Source organism: Jaculus jaculus, chromosome 1, assembly GCF_020740685.1.
Source record: "Jaculus jaculus isolate mJacJac1 chromosome 1, mJacJac1.mat.Y.cur, whole genome shotgun sequence".
NCBI classification, from domain to species: domain Eukaryota; kingdom Metazoa; phylum Chordata; class Mammalia; order Rodentia; family Dipodidae; genus Jaculus; species Jaculus jaculus.
The window spans coordinates 332673025-332698279 of NC_059102.1; the positions used below are offsets into that span (position 1 = coordinate 332673025).

The 25255-nt window shown below is 41.2% G+C and overlaps 1 protein-coding gene across 6 annotated transcripts in view; it reads left to right on the top strand.

Annotated features, from left to right (window-relative positions):
* Rcor3 (REST corepressor 3) overlaps positions 1-25255 on the top strand; it is a 67043-nt gene that overhangs the window by 26521 nt on the left and 15267 nt on the right. For all 6 annotated transcript variants that reach the window (XM_045142412.1, XM_045142414.1, XM_045142413.1 and 3 more), the window contains exons 8-9: positions 14612-14830; positions 19189-19266. In XM_045142412.1, coding sequence (XP_044998347.1) covers positions 14612-14830; positions 19189-19266 — 297 coding nt within the window. The remainder of the gene's footprint in view (positions 1-14611; positions 14831-19188; positions 19267-25255) is intronic.

Below are 25255 nucleotides of genomic sequence, written 5' to 3' on the forward strand. Positions count from 1 at the left end.
TATGGTTATGTTTCGTGTCCCCTGTCCCCACATGCATCTTTTTTTTTTTCCTCAAATTTCTAAGAGATGGCTTCATTGTGAAATCTTGTACCTTGGTTTGAACTGACATCCTATTTTCCATAAACACACCAGAGCACTCAATTGCTGTGAGCAGTGTATGTGTGCTCTGCTTCCACCTAAACCCCAGCCTGTTCCTGGATAGTAAGAGCTGTCTTTTCCTTCTGTGCTTTACTTCAGGATATAATAACACAGTAAGTGCTCAGTGGCATTACCATAACGAATGAGATTATATTTCCTATGCTCTTGTTATGGTACAAATATGAGACTGAAGGATTTGATTTAGTTTTCTGGAAGTATATGAATATATATAGTACTATTTTGCCCAACTGCATAAGATGATATATCCTCATCTGATACTTTACATACCTGTGACCTCACTCTCTTAGCAACCAATGCGAAATGAGAGTAGGTTAATAAGCACTCAAAGGAGAGCTGGGGATGTAGCTCAGATCATAGTGTTTGCCCCGCACACACGAAGTCTTGCGTTCAGGCCCCAGCATCACATAACCAACATGCTGTGGCATGCCTGTAATCTCATCACTCTGAAAGCGGAAGCATAGGATCCAAAGTTCAAGGTCATCTGTGGCTACATAATGAGTTTGAAGGCAGCTTGGAGTACATGAGAGCCTGTCTCAGGGGGAAAAAAAGACTTTCATTCAGTTATGGTCTACCACCAGCACTTTCCTTCAGCAACTTCATTCGTTCATTTCTTTGCCCCTTCATAAGGAGCAGGGACACCACACAGGGAAAGAGTCTAATACAAATCTTTATATCTGCTTTTTCTTATTGTTAGCATTGCATAGAAAGTTTTAAATTCTTTAAAATTGTGAACTATACATATTGTAGTATACAGTTTGTTTTAAATATTTTATTTATTTATTAGAGACAGAGAAGACAGGCAGAGAATGTGTTCATCAGGGCTTTTAGCCACTGCAGACGAACTCCAGACACACACACCACATTGTGCATCTGGTTTATATCGGTACTGGGGAATCAAACCTGGGTCCTTAGGCTTTATAGGCAAGTGCCTTAATCGCTAAGCCATCACTCCAATCTCTGTAGTGTGGAACTTAAGGAGTAATAAAATGTCATACTAGTGTGGCAATCAGTTGCTCATTGCTGGGACAAACAGCCAACCAGACACGTTGATGGGAGGGTGGGGTTCATTTCAGGCCTTCAAGATCTTGATGCATGGTGAAGGAAACTACATGCTTCCATATATCCAAGAGAGAGGAAAAGCTGAAGAAAGCAGACACCAACCCCAGCAAGCATGAGCTGCCAGAGCTCTCACTGCCCTGAACATACTTAGTATGGCTAGACTAAAGACATGCCCCCCAAAACACCTTAGGGCTTGATCCCAGGCCCCACCCCCAGTAATATGTCCCCTGAAATAGGAATCTGCCTGCTAGGAGCTGAAGTTGCAAACTTCATCTTAATAAAATACCTGAGTCTATGAGGCCTTATATTTACACTATCACATTCAAACTACCACGCCAGTATATTCAACACTGAGCTTAAACAAACATGTATATGCTTCCTCAGTTGTATACCGATATCTTCTCTTTGAAGGGTATCAATAGTCCAAAATTAATTATTCACTCCTTTTCTTTAAACATTTTATTGACAGCTTCCAAAAGTTCAGACAATAAACCATGATAATTCCCCTTCCCATCCCTATTCTCCCCTCTCAGTTCCACCCTCCACTGAATCCCTTCTTTCCAGTCAGTCTCTCTTTTATGCTGATGTCATGATCTTTTCCTCCTATTATGAAGGTCTTGTGTAGGTAGTGTCAGGCACTGTGCGGTCATGGATATCCAGGCCATTTTTTGTCTGAAGACTGCATTGTAAGCAGTCCTACCCTTCCTTTCCTTTGGCTCTTACATTCTTTTCACCATCTCTTCTGCATTGTACTCTGAGCCTTGGAAGGTGTGACAGAGATATTGCAGTGCTGAACACTCCTCTGTCACTTCTTCTCAGCACCTTGGTGACTTTTGAATCACCCAGTGGTCACGGCTTGGTGTTATCTGTGACCAAGTCTAGTAGTGCTTGTTTAATGAAATTGGGAGCACCCATATGTGAGGTCGCATGTGCTTAAAATTGTAGTATTCTCTTGTATTGTTTCTTAGTCAATAAAAAATAACCTTTTAAATCTTTTTTAACTAATGTTGGCTTAAAGTCTGTCCTGTCAGATTTTTAGAATAGCAACACTGCTTGTTTTCTAGGCCCATTTGCTTGAAATGCCATCTTCCATTCTTTCATCCTAAGATAAAGTCTGTTTTTAGCCTTTTATATTGGATGCTTTTCTTTCTCTGTCTTAGGTTTTTCCAGACAGGGTCTCCCTTTAGTCCAGGCTGACCTGGAATTCATTATGTAGTTTCAGGCTGGCCTCAAACTCAGCAATCCTATCTCAGCCTCCCAAGTGCTGGTACTAATGGTGTGTATCAACCACGCCCAGCCTGTGTTTTTCTTTTTTGTTTTTATTTTGAAACAATATTCCTGGTAGCCTGGGCTGGCATTGTTGTATCCAAGGATGACCCTGGACTCCTCATCCTTTTGCCTTCACCTCCTGAGTGCAAGGATTATAGGTGTGTACCACTATACCTACATCTGTTCTTTCTCTTAAGAGACAGAAAGTGTTCAGATATTTCCCCCTTATCTGTTGTGGACGCCAGTCCTTGGTTAAGTGCGCTGCAGGACCGGAAGCAGTTTGTGGCTCGCCCCTTTTCCCTTGCAGGTATTTTATAAGGGCACGGCCGTCTGCTCTGCTTCTCTTAACAGTAAGTACCTCTGGTCAACCCCTTGTTATCACAGGTATTGTAGCTTTCTAATTAGTCTTTTTAAAACAAAATTATTTTGAGAGAGAGACAAAGAAGCAGAGAGAGTAAGTGGGCGTGCCAGGGCCTTTAGCCACTGTAAATGAACTCCACATGCATGTGCCCTCCTTGTGCACATGTATGCCATTATGCACTTGTGTCACTGTGCATCTGGTTTATGTGGGACCTGGAGATTCAAACATGGGTTCTTAGGCTTCTCAAGCAAGTGCCTTAACTGCTAAGCAATCTCTCTAGTCCACGTCTTTAAAAAAAAAAAAAAAAAAAAAAAACTTTTTTAATTGAAAACTTCCATAATTAAAGACAATAAGCCCTAATTCTCTCCTCTCCCCCACTTTCCCCTTCACAAATCCACTCTCCATCATATCTCCTCCCCTTTCCAATTAGTCTCTCTTTTATTTTGAAGTCATCATCTTTTCCTCCTACTATTGAGGGGCCTGTGTAGGTAGCACCAGGCATTGCAAGGTCATAGATATCCAGACCATTTTGTGTCTGGAAGACAGCATTGTAAGTTGTCCTATTCTTCCTTTGGCTCTTATATTCTTTCTGCCCCCTCTTTTGCAATGGACTTTGAGCTTTGGAGGGTATTATAGAGATGTTTCAGTGCTGAGCACTCCTCTCTCACTTCTTGTCAGCACTATGGTGCCTTTTGAGTCATCCCATAGGTCACTCCCATCTGAAAAGAGAAACTTCTCTTAGCATTAATATATGGGGATGGATGTTAAGAGAAGTGCTTACTGGGCAGTTTGGTGAGCATAGTATATGCGTTTAGCCAGACAGCAGCAGGCGGGACACCCCTGGGGCTCGTGACCTACCCTGCCGTAGCTTTTCAGCATCAGGGTTGTATTCCCTTCCATGGAGCCGTCCTCCAGTCCAGCTAGTGAACGGTTGGTTCCCCCATAACAGACATGCCACTATTGCACCCATTGCCTCATTTGGCCTGGTTGGCCCAACTTAAGGCTTTCAGTGTCCGCTGATGACTTCTCTCTCCCATTGGGCTACATGCAGCATAGCTTTTTCCAGCTTACTGTCAGCTGGTCTATAAGGAAGAGATTTTCAGCTCAGTTTCAGCTTGATTTCTCAGTCACCTTGCAGCCCAAGCTTGTGGAGTCTTTAGCAATAGAGTCTTACCATCTATTTCTGGTGGGAAACCAAGAGCCTTGGCCGTGTCCTATAATGTTTTGGGGCCATCAGGGACCTCCCTGGCCAACAACTCACTGGAAGGCATCCCATCTCTGGCACCAAAATTTTTTTTTTAATTAATTTATTTATTTATTTGAGAGCGACAGACAAAGAGAGAAAGACAAATAGAGGGACAGAGAGAGAATGGGCGCGCCAGGGCTTCCAGCCTCTGCAAACGAACTCCAGACGCATGCGCCCCCTTGTGCATCTGGCTAACGTGGGACCTGGGGAACCGAGCCTCGAACCGGGGTCTTTAGGCTTCACAGGCAAGCGCTTAACCGCTAAGCCATCTCTCCAGCCCAACCAAAATTTTTCTAGTAACAATCTGTGCCTTCTGGGTACACCATTATCCAAAAAGGTAGTTTTCCATATGGCTTATTCATAACATCTTAATTCTTTTAAAGATTTATTATTATTATTTATTTGAGAGAGAGAATGGGTACACCAGGGCCTCTAGCCACTGCAAAGAAATTCCAGAGGCATGTGCCACATTGTGCATCTGGCTTATGTGGGTCCTGGGAAATCGAACCTGGGTCCTTTGGCTTTGTAGGCAAGCATCTTAACTGCTAAGCCATCTCTCTAGCCCATAACATCTTAAATTTTGATTAACTCTGCTCCAACATTTCCTTTACTCAATCTCTTCCTGTCACCTCACTTAGGCCTTTCCACCCCCGCTAATCTGTTCTTCTGCTTGCACATATACAATACCATCCCTGTAAGTTCCCCCTCTGCTCCCTCCCTTATATCCTCTTTCTAGCTTACTGGCCTCTGCTACTGAGTTTTATTCCAACTCACATAGAACTCCAAACATTTGTAGCTTGGATCCACATATAAGAGAGAACATGTGTCACTTGGCTTTCTGGGCCTGGATTACCTCATTAAATAGAATCCTTTCCAGATTCATCCATTTCCCTGCAAATTTCATAATTTTATTTTTCTTTACTGCTGAATAGAACTCCATTGTATAAGTATATCATAACTTCATTATCTACCCATCTGTTGAGGGACATCTAAGCTGGTTCCATTTCCCAGCTATTGTGAATAGAGCAACAATAAACATGGTTGAGCAAGTATCTCTAAGGTAATGAGATGAGTCCTTAGGATATATGCCTAGGAGTGCTATATCTGGGTCATATGGTAGATCTATTTTTAGCTGTCTCAGGAACCTCCACACTGATTTCCACAATAGCTGGACCAGACTACATTCTCACCAACAGTGCAGAAGGGTTCCTCTTTTTGTACATCCTTACAGCATTTATTGTCATTTGTTTTCTCTTTCATTTTTATTTTTTTATTTACTTGAGAGGGGGAGAAAGAGATAGGGAAAGAGAGACAATGGGTGTGTCAGAACCTCCAGCCTCAGCGAATGAATTCTAGCCACTTGCGCCACTTTAACCACTAAGACATCTCTCCAGCCCTGTTATTTGTTTTCTTGATTATAGCCATTCTGACAGGAGAGAGGTGGAATCTCAAAATAGTTTTAATTTGCATTTCCCTAGTGGTAATGGCTAACGATATAGAACTTTTTTTTTTTTTTTGGTGGCACATATCTTTAATCCAAGCACTCAGAAGTCAGAGGTAGGAGGATTGTTGTGAATTTGAGGCCAGTCTGAGACTACATAGTGAATTCCAGGTCAGCCTGAGCTAAATCAAGACGCTGCCTTAAAAAATCACCCAAAAGAAGAAGAGTAAGGGAGAGAGGAGAGAATCTCTTGGAAACTCGTAGTCCGGTGAAAACAGTGGTAAACAATGACTAAAGACCATGCTTCAAACATGCTGGAAGTCAAATGTCCAAAGTTGTCCGGTGTCCTCCTTACATGTGCCGTGACGTGTGAGGGCTCGCATCCATACTAGAACATTTTTTACATGTTTAAATGCCATTATGCCATCTGTATTTCTTCTTCTTTTGGTTCTTTTTCAAGGTAGGGCCTCACTCTAGCCATGCTTACCTGGAATTCACTGTGTAGTGTCAGTGTGGCCTTGGACTCCCGCGAGTCTACCTCTGGCTTCCAAGTACTATGACGGAATTACCATGTACCGCCACGCCAGGCTGATGTTTCTTTTGAGAACTCTGTATTTAGTTCCATATATATCCCCCCGCCCTGCTTTTTTTTCAAGGTTGGGTCTCCTAGCTCAGGCTGATCTGGAATTCACTCTGTAGTCTCAGGATGGCCTTGAAATCATGGTGATCCTCCTGCCTCTGCCTACTGAGTGCTGAGATTAAAGGCATGCACCACCATACCCAGCCCTCCTTTAAATAACAAGCAAACAAAAAACCCCACAAAACTCAACAGGGCTATAGCATTGATATATAAGTTAAGGTGCTTGCCTTTGAAGAGTAAGGACCAGTGTTTGACTCCCCAGATCCTACCTAAGCCAGACACACAAGATCATACATGTGTACAAGGTGCCACACACATCTGGAGTTGGGTTACAGTGTCTGGAGACTCTGGCGTACCAATTCTCTCTCTCTCTCTTGCTTGCTATAAGTCTCACTCTTGCGCTCTCTCATAAATAAAAGACCAGTCTGTTGGGCTTGCTTAAAAAAAAAAAAAAAACCCTCATCAAGAAGTCTTCTGTTTGTTTGTTTCTCTATTCATTTATTTGAGAGAGAAGCAGGCAGATATACAGAGTGAGAATGGGCACACCAAGGCTTTTAGCCAAACTCCAGACACATGCACCACTTTGTGCATCTGGCTTAAGTGGGTCCTAGTGAATTGAACCTTGGGTCCTTAGGCTTCTCAGGCAGGTGCCTTAACTGTTAAGCCATCTCCAGACCATAGCCCATTTTTTAATGGGATTGTCTGATTTTTATGTTTCTATGACAACATACTTGAAACTAGATGTTAATTTCATGAGGTCCCAGTGTTAATTAGTGGTTTTATTTCCTGAGCAACTAGCATTATATTCTGAAAGTCTTTGCCTATGTCAGTATATTAAAAGCTTTCCCCTACTTTTTCCTGTAGCAGTTTTAGAATTTCATATCTGATATAAAGGTCTTTGATCCATTTGAACTTGATTCTTGTGCATGGAGAGAGATAAGGATCTGTTTTCATCCTTCTAGGGTAGATATCCAGTTTTCCAAGCACCATTTGTTTAAGAGGCTATCTTTTTCCCAGTGAATATTTTTGTCAAAAAATCAGATGTCTGTAGCTGCCTGAATTTACATCTGGGTCCTCTATTCTGTTCTGTGCCCCAAATGTCTGCTTTTGTGCCAGTGCCGTGTTGGTCTTTTGTTATTACGACTCTGTAATAGAGATAATAGAAGTTAAAGTCAGGTATGGTGATACCACCAGACTTATTTTTGTTGCTCAAATTTGTTTTGGGTATTTGAGGTTTTATGTGTTTATGAATGAATTTTGGGATTTTTTTTTCTATTTCCATGAAGAATTCCATTAGAATTTTGATGAGGATTGCATTAAATGTGTGCATTGCTTTTGTTAAGATTGACAATTTCACAAATATTAGTTATTCTAATCCAAGAACATGGGATGTCTTTTTTTTTTTTTTTTTTTTTTTTTGAGGTAGGGTCTCCCTCTAGCTCAGGCTGACCTGGAATTCACTATGTAGTCTCAAGGTGGCCTCAAACTCATGGTGATCCCTCTATTTCTGCCTCCCAAGTGCTGGGAATAAAGGTGCGTGCCACCATGCCTGTCTTTCCATTTCCTAGTGTTCTTCAATTTCTGTCTAGAGTGTCTTAAAGTTTTCATTTCGTAGAGAGCCTTCACTTCGTTGGTTAGTTATTCCAAGGTACTTTTATTTATTTTTTTGAGGCAATTGTGAATGGGAGTGATTCCCTAATTTTTCCCTCAACATGTTTGTATATAGGAATGCTACTGATTTCCGAATGTTTATTTTGTATCCTGCTACATTGCTAAAAGTGTTTATCAGCTCTAATAGTTTGCTGCTACAGTCTTAAGGGTCGTTTATATATAGAATCATATCATCTGAAAATAAAGATAACTTGATCTTTTGCTTTCTAATTTGTATCCCTTTTATGTGTATCTCTTGCCTTACTGTTATAGCTAAGACTTCCAGTACTATATTGAATAAAAGTGGGGACAGTGGACACCTTTGTCTTGTTCCTGATTTTATTAGAAAGGCTTCAAGTTTTTCTCCATTAAGTATGATATTTACATAGGTTTGTTATAAATAGCCTTTTGTATGTTGAGATGTGTTCCTTCTATTTCCAGTTTCTTTAGAACTTTTGCCATGAAGGGATGTCGGATTTTATCAAGTGCCTTTTCTCATCTATTGAGATGATCATGTATGTGATTTTTGTTCTTCAGTTCCTTTATATAGTGAATTACCTTTATTGATTTGTGTATGTTGAACCAGCCTTGTTCATAGTTACAGTCATTCTTTTGAAATCTTTGTAGACATTTCATCTAAGTCAGTTTCAACTTGGAGGTCATTTCTGATGTATTTATAATTTTTGTTGGAATTGTATTGACCTTTTTGTGTTTCTTGTATTATAAGGTAGAGATTTTTATCTTTTTTATTTTTTATTTTTAGATTTTTTTTGTTCATTTTTTATTTATTTATTTGAGAGCAACAGACACAGGGAGAAAGACAGATAGAGGGAGAGAGATAGAATGGGTGCGCCAGGGCTTCCAGCCACTGCAAACGAACTCCAGACGCGTGCGCCCCCTTGTGCATCTGGCTAACGTGGGACCTGGGGAACCGAGCCTTGAACTGGGGTCCTTAGGCTTCACAGGCAAGCACTTAACCGCTAAGCCATCTCTCCAGCCTGAAATTTTTATCTTAATATGATTTTTATCTTAATATTTTAATATCTTAATTTTCTAGTTATTTGCAGTGTTCTTAGACATGTAAATCTGACGTTTATGTATGTTCAGGATAGGAGCTTAAGGTGCCATATGTGGCCCTGACATTATACCCCAAGTACCAGCAGAAGTGACCCTAAGTGTAATGGGTTTGCCTGCTATGCACGTATTCTAGCAGGCTGGGTGGAGGAAAATACAAAGCAATTTATACAGTCAATCTAAAGCACCCTGGGGCATTTATGTAAGAGTGGGGATTAAAACAAATAGATAATCTAACAAAGTCAAAGTCTCTATGGGTGGGTGTTGCCCCCACACACTTATTCCTGTCAGGTAGGAGGCTGAGATTTTTGGTCTGCAATGGGGTTCCACGTCAGCCTGGGGACATGAGAGATCATGCCCCCACAAAAGGCAGAAGAAGATGACAAAGGTACTATAACTCAGGAAGCAACAAAGAACAATTCCAAATTACAGTTTATTTCAGAATGGCAAAGCTAACCATCCACCAGATCTAGCACGTAACCTGCCCTGACGTGGAAGGTACGATTAGCACTGCCAGTGCAGGCCTGAATAGCAGGTTTGGATGCAAGTATTGACCCAGTGTAAGTAGGCCCTGCTACCTTTTGCAATGGCTCTCAGTCTCACCCATGCCGAGGGACCTCTTGGGTCCCTCTGTGTTGTGCCGTGGGCTTGGCTTGGCTCGGCTGGCTGGGTCAGTGGAGCCACTGTTCTGATCTGCTCTGCTGGATGCTGCGCAGTTGAGCTCCCTTCCTTAGATCTCCAGGGTTTTCACCTGCTGGCAGCCAGGAGAGGGGAGGCTGTGGAGTGTGCCCAAAGTTGTCCTGGAGCTGCGTAACTGGTCCCGTTTGTCTTCTCCTTCAGTAGCTGCTCAGCTGGTTCCTGCTGTCCTCTCCTTAAGGTTTTTGACTTTGCAAGGAGGCTGGTGTTCGTGGGGGGTCCTAGAAGCTCTGAGTCTCTCCTGCTTCACTGCTGTGATTGATAATTCCCTATACTCCTTCATTTTATGGTAGAAGACTATATTGTACTGTCTTTCTGCTTATTTCCCCTCCCCCCAGGCTGCTTTAATATGGCTGCTATTTATATCACCTAAAAATAATAGCAGTTTTCTTTCTCTTCTATCCTAGTCTTTCCCTTACTTCTTCCCTTTCTGAACTCTTTAGCAATTCCTGCTAATATGTTTGGAAGCTAGGGTAGCAATTTTCTGCTAATCTTTGATTTTACAGAAAATGTTGCTTTGTTTTCTTTTTAAATTGAGAGAGAGAGACACGCACCACTGTGTGCTTCTGGCTCCATTTGGGCACTGAATAATTGAACCTAGGCCATCAGGATCTGCAAACAAGTGCCCCAACCACTGAGCCATGTCCAAATTCTGAGAAAATGACTTTAAAAAAAATACTTATTTGTAAGGAGAGAGAGAATGAGAATGGGTATGCCAGAGACTCTAGCTGCTGCAAATGAACTCCAGATGCATGTGCCATTTTGTGTATCTGGCTTTATGTGGGTACTGGGAATCAAACCTGGGTCTTTAGGCTTTGCAGGAATGTGCCTGAACTGCTGAGCCATCTTTCCAGCCCCCCCAAAATGACTTTCATATTTCAGTATTAAGTAGGCTATCATTGCAGGTTTTGACCCATTCACATTGCTAGTTAGTTGAGGCCAGCTGTCAACTGGAGCAGCTCTGTGTCCGCCACAGCATGGAGGTCTCTGAGAAGCTGACTTTAAACAAGTGGCTGTTTTCCTCCAAAGTCCATACCCAGATGACTACATGGCTACCTAGGTATTTCTGGTCCAGGCTTGGGAGTTATTTGTTGCTATAGGTAAGTCACTAATGTTTGTCTAGAATCAAGTGGCATGGATATTGACTCCTACTTAATGGTAGCAATGTTGAGTTTGCTGACATATTTTATGCCTCCAAACTTAGAATATGGAATTTTCATGATTTGTCAATTTGTACTTAAGAGTAATATATATTGCATTGGGTATAAGGTATTCTATGTGTCCATTAATCTAAGGCTGTGAAGTCATGGAGCTGAAATCTCTGTGCTTGGCTACTGGCTCTTTGGGTTTTATTTGTTCATCTCTTAGTTATTGAGAAATAACACTTTTTATATTTGAAGCTGTTATTAGTTGCATACAAATTTTGAAATGTTTTATCTTGTTTTATCAATGTGTTGTGACCCTTTAGTCTGTCTTGTCTTAAAGGTTATTTTGTCTGATAGTTGTAACTCCACCATTTTCTTTAGCTAAATATTTGCCTGGAGTGTCTTTATGATTTTTACTTTCAACATTTCTGTTAAGTGTGTGTCATATAGGGAACATATATATGGATCTTATATTTTATCTGAAGAGTTTATCCCATTTGCATTGTTCTTTTTCATTGATGCTTGTATTTTTTATTCTGTCTTATTTCCACTGTGTGCTTGACCTTCTGGAGTTCTAGCGTGCTTTGTTTTGGGGGATGAAATGTTCTATTATCTTACTGTCTTATAGCTTGTGATGTTCCTCCATTCTGTTCTTATTGCAATACTCAGTGATTTTATCTTCCACTTCTAGCTTAAAATCTGATTTGGGTATCTCTCATGACTTTCTGATTATTATAAAAACCCTTAGAATGCTTTTACTTCAGTTTTAGTTACATCTTGTGTTGCAGTTACCTTCTCATTACTGGGACAAACATCTGACCAGAGGCAGCTTATGGGAGGAGAGGGTTTACTCCAGCCTGCAGATTCCAGGGGAAGCTGCAGCATGGTGGAAGCAGCTGACTCACTCCAGCGTCCACCCACAGCAGAGAGCAGAACCAGCACCCAGCACCAGGAAGCATGAACAGCCAGAGCCTGAGTTGGTTCTCAACACATCTAGGATGGCTGTACTCAAGATCCTCCCCCAGTGACATACCTCCTTTAGCAGGTCTCCACCTGCTAAAGATTAAATAGGAAGGTTAATCAAAAATACCTAAAGCAATGAGGGATATACATTTACATTCAAACCACCAAATTTTGGCTTTTTGAATTTCTCAAATCAAACATTTATTTATTTTGTGGTTGAAATCTATTCTTTTTTTAATAAATATTTTATTTTTATTTATTTATTTGACAGAGAAGAGGGGGAGAGAGAGAGAATGAACACACTAGGGCCTCTAGCCAATGCAAACAAACTCCAGACGCCTGCACCCCCTTGTACATCTGGCTAACAGGGGTCCTGGGGAATTGAACCTGGGTCCTTTGGCTTTGTAGGCAAATGCCTTAACCACTAAGCCATTCCAAAATCTATTCTTTTTTAAAAAAAAATTATTTGCTGAGAGTTTTGGCATACGCCTGTAATCACACCATGTGGGAGGCAGAAGTAGATGAATCACTGTGAGTTTGAGGCCACCATGCAACTACATAGTGAATTCCACGTCAGCCTAGCCTATAGCGAGAGCTTACTTTGAAATCCCCCCAAAATTGATTTATTTGAATGTATGTGTATATGTGTGCCTGGGACTACATAGTGAATTCCAGGCTAGCCTGGGCTAGAGTATGACCCTACCTCAAATAAAAAAAAGAAAAAAGTCCTTTTATTTTTTTGTGTGTATGCATGTGTATGGGTGTGCCATGGTCTCCTGCACTGCAAATGACATGTACACCAGACCCACGCACCATTTTTGTGTCTGGCTGCACATGGGTACTGGGAAGTCAAACGCAGGCCTGCAGGCTTTGCAAGAAAGCACCTCTCACTGTTGAGCCATGTCCTCAGCTCTGCCTATCTGTTTAACTTTTATGTTGCTCTTATGCTTTGTAGACCCTTAGTTTTCCTTTGAAAAGACTTCCTTTTTTTCTGGAAGTATGTCCTTTAAAAGGTTACTGATGACTGTTAGTCATAAACCCGTTTTTGACATCCAAGTTTGCTGTGTGTTTTCCAGAGGGCTTTTTTATTCACCTCTGCTCGGGCATCACAACCTGAGACACTATAAGGTGTTTATTTGGGGCTTGTCAGGCTTACAAGGATTATATAAATTTAAGTCCTAAGCCTGCCTGAAGGCAAGAATGCCATTAGGTATTCTCAGTGGAGACTTTTAAAGACTTTTTTCCCCCAGCCACAATGATACAGATGGCTACTTTTCATCTTCTTGGGCAGAGAAGAGGCATTTTTTCTCTGCCACATGAGCTCCCTTCAAGCAGTCTGGCTTCATCTCATGCCCTCACTATTACCCATTGAAGCCTGGAGCTCTAGGCAAATTGCCACCCCTTCCTAGCTGCTTACCTCTCCAGAGATTCTTGCAGTTTTGAGCAATAAAGTGAATTCTGCTGCATTGTACAATTATCCAGTTCCTAATGAATGCTAAAGAATGAAGGTATTAAATAGATGCTGTAAGGTAAATGTCGTGGCATAGCGATTTCTCTGAGCAGCACAGAGTCGCTTGCCATGCGAGCTTCTTGTTTGATAAGTCACCACTCTTCCTTGTAGAGCACCTTTCCTTGCACTTTTGAAGCTTTTTTTTTTTTTTAATCATTTTTGAGATAGGGTCATGCTCTAGCTCGGGCTGACCTGGAACTCACTATGTAGTCTCAGGGTGGCCTCAAACTCACAGTGATCCTTCTACCTCTGCCTCCCGAGTGCTGGGATTAAAGGTGTGCACCACCACGCCCGGCTCTGGAGCATCAGTTATTTGATTTGTGGATTTGGAGTTAAGTTAAGCCCATCTGACAATGTCCACATTGCCCACAGTTGTCAATGTTCTAACCTTCACAGGACTCTCCCTCAACAAGCCCAAGTGAAAATGAAGCGATGCTTCTCTCTCTCTCTCTCTTTTTTTTCTGAGCTGCCTAATGTGAGATATTGTTGGGGTTTCAAGTTTGCCTCTTCTTTTTAAGCTTCATTTGTTTTTGCATGTGTACGTTGAGTTACGCCACTTGTGCTGTGGCGGTTGGAGGGCGGCCTCGGCGTCGGTGCTCTCCTCCAACTTTCCTGTGTGCACTCGGTGTGTCAGGAACTCCTGCTGCTGCAGAGGAATTCCCAGCCGACTGTACGTGAGTGCTGGGGAGTCACCCTCAGGCGGGCAGGCTTCACAAGCAAGCATCTTTAACGCTGGGCCATCTCTCCAGTCTGCCTCCTTCCTCCTCTGAGACAGAGGTTCTGTTTTTATTTATCTATTTGAAAGAGAAAGGAGGAGGCAGATAAGGAACAGAAAATGGGTATAACTGCTCCAGCCACTGCAAACAAACTCCAGACATGCGCTACCTTGTGCATCTGGCTTTACATGGATCCTGAGGAATTGAACCTGAATCTGAGTCCCTTGGCTTGGCCTTAACCACTAAGCAACCTCTTTGAGCCAGGGACAAGGTTTTTTCTTGCTACCAACCATGACCAGGGTCTAGCTTACCCTGGATGGATCACAGGTGATTGTGCTGCTTTGCAAACTTTTGTATAATAATTTTGTAGTTTTGGGTTTTGTTTCTCTGCCCATTTTTACTTAAGCAAACAGGACTTGTTTACAGTATAACTTACTTTTTCATGTATTCTTAGTCCTTAGGGCATAAAAACAAACCTTTGACTGAGTGGATTAATGAAGCACACGTTGTTTTATATGTCCTTTCAGCTGATGAATACTTGTGTGAGCTGATTTGGGCTTATACAAAATATAATTTGGTGGAACTATTTTGTAGTGCAGATTTTCTTCATTTGTTATAGATGTTTTTCTCTATGTACAATTGTAAAACTCAAGGGCTGTTATTCTACCTTCATTCTCTTTAGGGTAGTACTGAACAACCCGTCCAGACTAGCAAGATTGGCCTTGGGAGGAGAGAGTATCAGAGCCTGCAGCATCGCCATCATTCTCAGCGGTCAAAGTGCCGTCCTCCCAAGGGCATGTATCTAACCCAGGAAGATGTGGTAGCTGTTTCCTGTAGTCCCAATGCAGCCAACACCATCCTGAGGCAACTGGATATGGAATTGATCTCTCTAAAACGTCAGGTATTTTATAATGATAACGTTTTAAGGAACCTGTCCCCTTGTCTCTCTTCTGTGTTGAACTCTGTTGTTTCCAGAGTTTCTTTTCTAGAAGCTCCTTTTGGTGTGTATACTGGGCTTGAACCCAGGCTCTCTAGCATGGTAAATCAGTACTCTTCCCCCCCCCTCCTTTTCTTTTTATATTTACCACTGAGCTATTTCTCCAGCTCAGTTTCATTCCAGCTTGCATGATGACTCTGCCTAGTCTAGATTTGGAACTTAGAAGTACTGCCTGTTAGCCCTGTGATTTCAGACAAATGGTGCAACTGTGCTGAGCTTCAGTTTTCTGTGACATTAGGAACACTAACCATACTGCTCTTGAAAACCATTTGCAATGAAAACTGCAGGTTGTTCGGCAAACTTTGAATGCTCAATGAGTAAGTGGTGTTGTTGTCTTCAGCTGTAGTAATGATAGTGTTGCCGGAAGGAAGAATGTTGTAATCACCTGGTTACAACCACCATGTCAGTGAACTTGTCAGTTCTCACCAGGGACTACAGCATCCCGTCCCCCCCCTCCCCGTGCAACCCCAGGACTGTTTCATTTCTTCCCACCTCAGTCTTCTCATCTAGAAATTAGAATTAGATTATGATGGTTGGAAGGAATTAAACAAGATAATATGTGATGAAAGCTTAAAACAGTGCCTATCATAGCAAGTTCTCAAAGTCTGTACTTGGTCTATCCCAGCCAATCCTACAGTGTCTCCTGATAACCTGACGGTGTATTTCCTCAAGCTGTGACATTTCTCCATGGCAATAGCTCCAACTGTCTGCTAGATGCTCCCCCAGCGATTTCCTCCTGTTTCCTGTCTGTTGAAACATCAGTCTTTAATTAGTTCCTGCCATATTAATCCAAATGGTAACAAATTATATGAATTTTATCTGAAATTTCCTTCAAATCAGTTCTGTTATTTGATCCTTTCCCTACTGCCATTATCACAGGGCCTTATCACCTCTTGGGGGCAGGGAGAAATGATTGATGTTTTTCTCTTTTTGAGACAGTCTCCTTACACAGGCCAAGCTGGCCTATCCTTCTGTCTCCTGCCTGCGTTCACATCCTGAGTTGGGATTGATCATAGGCATCTGCTGCCATGCCCTCTTGACAGCTCTTCACAGCTCTGCTTCCTGTTAGTTTACAGGAAAAGCAGGTGAACTTGTAAGGTCATGTTAAGAGGTTCAGAATTCACCCAGAGGCCATAGTAAGATTGTATTTATGTTTGCACTGGCATCTTCTCTTTTCCCTTTATTTATTTATTTTAATATTTTATTTATTTATTGGAGAGAGAGAGAATGGGCACTCTAGGGCTTACTAGCCACTGCAAATGAACTCCAGAAGCATGCACCACCTTGTGCATCTGGTTTACATGGGCACGGGGTCATCAAGCCTAGGTCCTTAGTCTTCATAGGCAAGCGCCTTAATGGCTAAACCATCTCTCCAGCCCTCCAATTATTTGTCTATTTATTTTATTAATTTTTTTTTTTGTTGTTGTTGTTGTTGAGGTAGGGTCTTGCTAGCCCAGGCTGATCTGGAATTCACTATATAGTCTCAGGGTGGCCTTGAACTCAAGGTGATCCTCCTACCTCTGCCTCCGGAGTGCTGGGATTACAGCATACGCCACCACGCCCGGCCCTCCCTTTATTTTTATAGTGGCTTTAGTGATGATTGTGTGCATACTTTGTTTATAACTGAAGTTAAAACACTCTTGAATTTTAGAAAGCATATTTGCTTATTTTCATATGCAAACTAACAAGTTGTGTAAGACATTGAAAGTTAGAAGTAAAAATATAATCTTGATAAGACAAATAGAATTAATATTATAACACATCATATGTAATATAAAAACTTTACAATTATACAGGTAAAATCAAAATTTACTCTCTCAAACATATTCAGAATTCTCTGTCTCTTGGCTATGTAATAGTGTTTGGCAGTCAGCCACTTCTTTTGTTTTGTAATTTCTTTCCCTTCTGTTATATTTTCTTTTCTTAAGCATATATAGCAAGTACGTGATTGAGTACTTACTAGCCTTTAGTAAAACCATGATTTTTGCCAAAAACTTCTTTTTTGGGAGGGGTAGTTTCAATGTAGGGTCTTGCTGTAGGCCAAGATGACCTTGAATTCACTGTGCAGTCTCAGAGTGGCCTTGATCTCACGGTAATCCTCCTACCCCTGCCTTCCAAGTGCTGGGATTAAAGGCATTCACTACCATGTCTGGCTATTTTAATATTTACTTACTTACTTACTTACTTACTTACGAGTGAATATAGGCATACCAGGGCCTCGTGCCACTGTAAAGGAACTCTAGACACAGGCACCACTTTGTGCATCTGGCTTTACATGGTTATTGGAATCAAACCCTGGGCTTTCAGGCTTTGTGAACAAGTACCTTAAACTGCTGAGCCATTTCTCCAGATCACCTTCCATCTTGAAACCATAGCACTCTTTAGAAATCCTTTAAAATACTTTGCCTGTGATACCTTGAAAACACCCAAATAAGAAAGAAACAGAGAAAAACGTAGTCCATTCTACTCTTTTTGCAATACTGCATAAATAGAGGCTATTCTGTTCATTTATTTTATTTATTTCTTTGAGAGAGAGAGTGGGGCAGATAAAGATAAAGATATTTATTTCTTTGAGAGAGAGAGTGGGGCAGATAAAGATAAAGATAAAGATAAAGATAAAGATAAAGATAAAGATAAAGATAAAGATAGAGAATGGGTGTGCCAGGGCCTCTAGCCACTGCAAACAAACCCTAGATGCATGTGCCGCCTTGTGCATCTGGCTTACATGGGTATAAGGGAATTGAACCTGGGTCCTTAGGCTTCGCAGGCAAGGGCCTTAACTGCTAAGCCATCCTTGGACCTTTTTTGTTTTTTATTTCTCTTTATTTATTAGAGACAGAGAGGGGGAGAGAGAGAGAGAGAGAGAGAGAGAGAATGGGTGCACCAGGGCCTCTAGCCACTGCAAATGAACTCCAGATGCATGTGCTACCATGTTTATCTGGCTTATGGGGGACTTGGAGAATTGAACCTGGGTCCTTATGCTTCACAGGCTTGCACCTTAACCACTAAGCCATCTCTCCAGCCCCTCCCTCCTTTTTTTTAAAAGGAAATGTTTCACTGTAGTCAAGGCTAAAACTGTAGCTCCAGGCTGCTTCCATCTCAAGGCAATCCTATTACCTCTCCCTCCAGAATGCTGGGATTAAAGGAGTGCCTAGCACAAAAAAAAAAAAAAGTCTTTAAAAAAGTAGAAAAAACATGCTTGTTATAGTACAGCAAAACTGATTGTACTTAACCTTACAGGTGGGTTTTGATCTTCTGGAGAGTTTTTTATTAAAATATAAAGTACCAAAAATGCTAACTAGTAAAAATTAGCCACTGGAGATGTTATTGTAACTTGTTATTTTGGCACAACATTATGATAATGAGAAGTATTCTTAGGATTTAGTACCTATTATATTTGTTTCTTTTTTCTTTCTTTTTTTTTGGTTTTTGGTTTTGGTGAGATGGTAGGGTCTCACTCTAGCCCAGAAGGACTTGGAACTCACTCTAGTCTCAGGCTGTCCTCAAACTCATGGCAATCTTTTAATCTTTTTTTTTTTTTTTTTAAGATAAAGTCTCGCTATAGCCTAGGCTGACCTGGAATTCACTATGTAGTCTTAGGGTGACCTTGAACTCACTGCAATCGTTTTACCTCTCCCTCCCAAGTGCTAGTATTAAAGGTATGTGCTATCATACCTGACCTAGTTTCCTTTTTTTTTAAAAAAATTATTTATTTATTTATTTGAGAGCGACAGACACAGAAAGAAAGACAGATAGAGGGAGAGAAAGAGAATGGGCACGCCAGGGCTTCCAGCCTCTGCAAACGAACTCCAGACACATGTGCCCCCTTGTGCATCTGGCTAACGTGGAACCTGGGGAACTGAGCCTCGAACCGGGGTCCTTAGGCTTCACAGGCAAACGCTTAACTGCTAAACCATCTCTCCAGCCCTAGTTTCCTTTTTTAAACGATATTTAAAGTCTGATTGAGGACTGGGGATGTTGCTTAGTGATAGAGAGCTTACCTAACATGAGTCAAGTCCTGGGTTTAGTACCTGCCTCCCCAAGTAAGAGAGATTTGAGATATTCATAGTCTTACTCAAAGTCTACTCAGTGTACATGTTAGTCGAAGGTATGGGATAGCACACCTTAAGTGCCGTAATTATGTCTGGTCTCCTGAACTAAAATTTAAGATGGTTTTGGTATGTCCTTTTAATTTATTGAGTACTCATAAAAATTTACTTAAGTATATGATCTCATTCACATTTTGCATTATTTTGTTAAAGGTTCAGAATGCTAAGCAAGTAAACAGTGCACTTAAACAGAAAATGGAAGGTGGAATTGAAGAATTCAAACCTCCTGAGGTATGATGATGACGTTTGCATGTGACTGGTTGCGGTGGGTGGAGCATCTTGTTCTTTGAGGGCACCCAGCACTCACCTGCTCCCTTGACCCCACGTGGGTTCATACTTTGGAAGTTTCACAACATGAATATTGTATCATGCATTTTTTCATTTAGATAGTTATCTTTTGAGTCTTGGGTAATCCTTTTGTATTTAAATAAAATCATTTATTTCCTCCTCTTAGCATTTCCACTCCTAGAGAAGCCAGCTGTAGGCACATGCAGTGTGTGTGAAGCTACCAGGTTGTCCGTGACCGTGCTGTGTGGTTCTGCATGTCTGCATTCACAGCACTGCCTTTTCAAATCCCTTCTCAGCTGGTATAAATTGGTAAAACAGGCTTTATTTGTAAAATTTTAAATTCTGTTTTAGAATACCTATTTATCAAATCACATGTTAACACATCTTTATTTTAACATCTTTGTCTTTTGGATCAAATTTCCCATGAGGGTGTTCCTTTGTGTGTATTCATTATACTCCATTTCTGAAAATATAAAATCTAATGTATAAAGATACATACTAATCATTTTCTTAAGATGTAAGAATCATTTATGTCTTATTATAGAAGTTTCTACTATGAAATTTTCAGGTTTTATTTTTAAGGCTCCGATGATATACTTCATATCCTGAGTTGATGTTGATATACATGTAATAATCAAATAATTGTATTTGGTTCCCATAGGACCTGTTCCGCCTTCCACATCTTAAGGGCTAGACTGAAATTCCTGCAGATGAAATACAGGAGAGGTGAAAGAGTAGGGTCACAGAAATGATGTCCTGTGAGTCACCTTGATTAGTACTACCCGTCTGTCAGGAGATGGGACTTCTGAAGAAATTTGTCTTTGTTTGTTTTGAATAACGTCTTTCAAAAAGATTAGGTTTTGGAAAACAATGAAAAATACATAGAGCAATATTTCATTCTAAATCCATAGGTAAGCTGACACATTCTAGTGACATTTAGTTTAAGGGACCTATGACACAAAATCAATTTACTATTTTCTTGTAAGAAAAAATGATTTAAATTGGTTATTTTAATTTTAATCACATATCAACGTACATAAAACAGAATTTTTAAATGCCTACAATTTTATATTTAAATATTAAGTAAAAACAGCAGGTGCTTAAATTATTGCAGGACTACTAGGAAGAACCTTATGCCCAAAGTTTGAAAATTTGGACAAAGTAGGTGATTTCTTAGAAAAAATGTTGTTTTATCAAAGTTGCCTGGAAGAAAAGGCTGAATAATTTAGAATTCATAAAATGAATCAATAACAGTTTCTCTCACAAGAAAACAACAAGCCCAGATAATTTTACCGAAAAGTATTAAATTTTCAAGAAGCTTATTCTAATTTCCAAATTTTTTATTACAATTACAAGATAGTCTGACTGATTATCGTGGCTAAAGAAATACGTGCTGTCCAGTAGCATGTGTGCTTCCTCTCTCTTTGAGTCTGTACAGGAAACTAAGGCAGCGCTGTCCTTTTACATGAGGAAAGTGAGACTCAGGCGACTGACTTAGTCAGGGTCACATAGTGATAAATAACAGAACCTTGTCCTAGTTCAGATTTATATACTAGGGATGTTTTCACTTTTTTATTATTTTTATTTTACTTTTTGGTTTTTCGAGGTAGGGTTTGGCTGTAGCCCAGGCTGACCTGGAATTGACTATGTAGTCTCAGGGTGGCCTCGAACTCACGGCGATCCTCCTACCTCTGCCTTCCAAGTGCTGGCCCCACTCTGGATGTTTTTAAGAAGATCAAAATTGTTTGGCAGATATACTTTTATTCAGTTACTAGGCTAGAAGCTGTTAAACATTTATATCTTTTGTTCATTAAAAAAAATGACCAAAGTAAAAATCTTAATACTTTTAATATGCATGCAGTGAAGCTTGAGTATTATTTTGGGTCATTCTTTGAACCCATGACTTGAATATATACTCTACACACACACACGTATATATTTTGTCACCTAGGAAATCTCCAAGATAAGTTTGTAAATATTATTCTCATTACTTTCAGAAGGGCCACTTGAATGGACATATTTTGAAGAACTAGATTATCACAAATGACATTGAAAATGTATGTAATCCTTTCACCTTTGGATTAGACATTACCTAATCAAAAATGTTAATAATCTTTGAAATAATTATAATATTTCATTAAATCAAGTATCTGACAACTGTTCAGGTACTTTACTTGCTAGTTTTTTAATTTTTTTTTTTTTTTTTTTTTTTGAGGTAGGGTCTTATTCTAGCCTAGGCTGACCTGGAATTCACTCTGTAGACCCAGGCTGGCTTCAAACTCATAGCGATCCTCCTATTTCTGCCTCCCAAGTGCTGGGATCAAAGATGTACACCACCAAGCTCAGCTAATTTGGGGGTGGGTTGAGGTAGGGCCTCACTCCAGCCCAGGCTGACTTGAGATTGACTCTGTAGTCTCAGGCTGGCCTGCAACTCATGGTGATCCTCCTACCTCTGCCTCTCAAGTGCTGGGACTAAAGGTGTGCACCACCACACCTGGCTAGTTGTTTTTATGTAGGAAAAACTGTGGTGAAGAAAGTCCACTCACTGCCACAAGTATTTGTTAATCGCCCACTTCATGTGAGGTCGGTGGTGGGCACTGTGGCGCTCGGGAGAGACGTAATGATGAGAGAAGAGCGTTTCTCCACCTGGTAAAAATGAAAGCTTGCCGTGTGGATGCTGCATGAAAAACTGATGAAAGTGGTAGTTTTATAGGCAAAGCAGGACAGGAAAGCATGGGGACATTCCTCATTCTAGCTCAGGTAATCAGGGAGGACTGGCTTGTCAGAGGACTGCTTCAGGGAGGCTTGAGGCGGCGTCGGCTGGGCGGGAAGAGGAGGGGAGCCCGCAGAGGCCGGGCTGTTGCTGCGCTGTCGGGCAGGCGGCCGCTCTCGGGCCCTGTCCCTGAGCGAGCACAGCCCGCAAGTGTTTCCTGAGCCCGCGCCTCTGCAGCACCAATGGCTCTGCGGTCGGTCCCGTGGAAGCGCCAGACGCCTTTTCTCATGAATCAGCCTGTATCCTTAGGAAGGGAAATCACGATGTAGAGAAGGAATGAATGCACTGTGTGAGTGAGGTTGTGAAAGTTCGTTCAGCAGGGGCCAGAGTGTAAAAGGTCTTACGAAAGCTAGGAATTATTATTACGAAAGCCTCTAGAATTAAGTCACTTAGAACAACCCAACAGGCAAACTTCCTTGCTGCTAAAACACTAAGCATGTGATGGAAAAGTGACAGAGACTATGAGTAGAGTTGGGTAGTGATAACAATGGGAATAAGAGTCAATCTAAAAGCACCTTCAAGTCGGAAGTCCTGTGTCTCCCTGAAAACGTGCAGTGAGGGGAAGAGGTGCATGTTTCCATTAGTTTAAGATGGGGTTAGAATGAATCTGGAGAGAAAAATCGTAACAAAAACAGGAGTGGGGTTTAAAATTGGGAACTTTTCCCCTATGGGTGTTTTCTTGCAAAGATATGTAGCACCCATATGTTGGATAGAATTTTTAGCCTAGAGCACAAGGTTTAACTGGGTAACCTTTTCCAATTCCTCTGATTCAGAGTATGAACCTACTACTAACAGTGAAGAGTTGCATGGGATGGTTTAGCAAAGAAGAGGGCGCCGCGTGCCCTGAGGGTGCGTGAATGTTTGCTGTAGACGGCTCTGTGGGCCCTGTCATGTTCCTAGTAGGATATGGGGAGCAGGACCACTTCACAGTCGGCTTGCTGTAAAAGAGAAGGGTCCACAGTGGTGCTGCCTTGCTAACTCCAACTACACCAGTTTTAGGTTATAAGATACACTCTAGTTATCCTTTTTTTAAGTTAATTTCTTCTGTTTCTAGGGTTTGAGATAGAGTATAAAATCACTGATGTATTGAAATCCTCTTATTTACGTTGTGTTGCCCTGTTTCCCCTTTGTCACAAATGCTGCATTCAGACCTGGGCAGTTTAGGCTTTTCCTTCACAGCATCCATGACCGCCCAAGACCAAGTCATACAATTTTAACTTCATTCCCTGTGCCTTTTTCTGAACACTTGTTTTAGATGACATTTCCTTTCTTCCCCTTAAGAGGTTTTCCTCTCTTAAAACTACTCTGCTCCCTCCTCAGCTGTAGTCCCCCACACACACATATAAAGGTAGGTCTTGTCCATTTGTCCCCCCTAGGAATTCACTTTTTCTCCTTCTTTTGGATATACAAGCTCACCATTATATTGTGTTAAAGTCACATTATATGTATATGTACATATATGTGTGTGTGTATGCATATATATATATAAATGGGCTTTTTTGAGATAGGGTCTCACTCTAGCTTGATCTGGAATTCACTATGCAGTCTTAGGGTGGCCTCGAACTCTCTGCTGTCCTCTTACCTCTGCCTCCCGAGTGCTGGGATTAAAGGCATGCGCTGCCACACCCAGCTTATATGTATATTTTAATGGCACAAATCCAGTGAATTCACATTCAGTCACTTAGGAGTGGGGCTGGGAGAGAGAATGCATCCTAGACTAGCAGTCCTCGGGGCTGGCAGCGCTGCCCAAGCTGCAGCTGTGACTGCCGGGTGAGAGTCCAATGGGTGCAAATCCTCTGCCACCTCTAGCTTCCACATAACTCCTGTATACCTCTGAGCTAAGAGAGATTCTTAGTGCTGAAGTTTATATAATCCATTTGTTTTTATTGTATTATTTTAAGGCAGTGAGAAAGAAAGAGAGAAAATGGGCACACCAAGGCCTTTCACCTTGCCAAATGCATGCACCACTTGGTGCATCTGGCTTTATGTGGGTGCTGGGAAATTGAACCTGGGCCATCAGGCTTTGCAAGCAAGTGCCTTTAACTGCTGAGCCATCTCCCCAGCCCCTATATAATCCATATTTTTATGTGTTCTGAATTCCATTCAATAACATCATCTGGGGTTCAGCTAAACCTTCCAGTGCTGTGTGGATATGCTGAGAGACTGTGCCTGCCCATGGAAGCCTTTGTGGTGATGTTGACGAGTAACTGTGAAGGGCATGACCTTTATAAAAAGTTTGTAGCCCAGTATAGGAACTGCATACCTCAGTAAGATAGGGCTCTGTTATTTACCCTTATACAATTTCCCTTCACCTTTCAGAAGTTGAACGATACCTAATGCCCTACCTAGTGCCTCATTTTTAGTGTATCCCAAATTAAGTACATCTTAGCCTTACTTTTTCACATCTCCCAGATCAGCATTTCTCACCCTCTACATTTTAATAGCATATCAGTCTTTTAGTTTTGCAGGCTTCTAGTTACTACTATCATACCCCTCTCACACATCCTCTTCTCCCAGAAAACACAACCTACTGCTTATTAAATGTAGTCTGAGAGACTGGAGGGATGGCTTAGCAGTTAGAGCGTTTGCCTGCAAAGACAAAGGACCCCAGGTTTGATTCCCCAGGACCCATGTTAGCCAGCTGCACAAGGGGGCCGCATGCATCTGGAGTTTATCTGCAGTGGGTGGAGTCCCTAGTACACCCATTTTCTCTCTCTCTCTCTTTCTCTCTCCCTCCCTTCCTCCCTTTCTCCCTCTTTCTCTGTCAAATAAATAAAAATAGCATATTTTAATGTAGTCTGAACTTACTAACCTTAATTTTTATTATTCATCCTATGAAAAGTGGTCTGTGTCATATTGTAATTTAGATGCCATATACTTTCCAGATGTACTTGCCACTTCTTCATGACACAGATGGTGTTACTGTCTGTACTTGAAATGCCTTCCATTTCAAAAACTTGTAAAACCCATCTCAATTTCTAACCCTTCCAACTTTCCCTTCTCTCGTCATTGCCCCCATTCCAATCATTGTGACTTTTCTCCTGCCTTTGAATAATCTAGTATACTCTGTATTTTTTAAATTTTAGTTCAAGTTGTGTTTGTCCAGTCTCCAAATTTTCTTATAAACGTTTTGAAGTTCAGATGATAATGTAGCTTGTA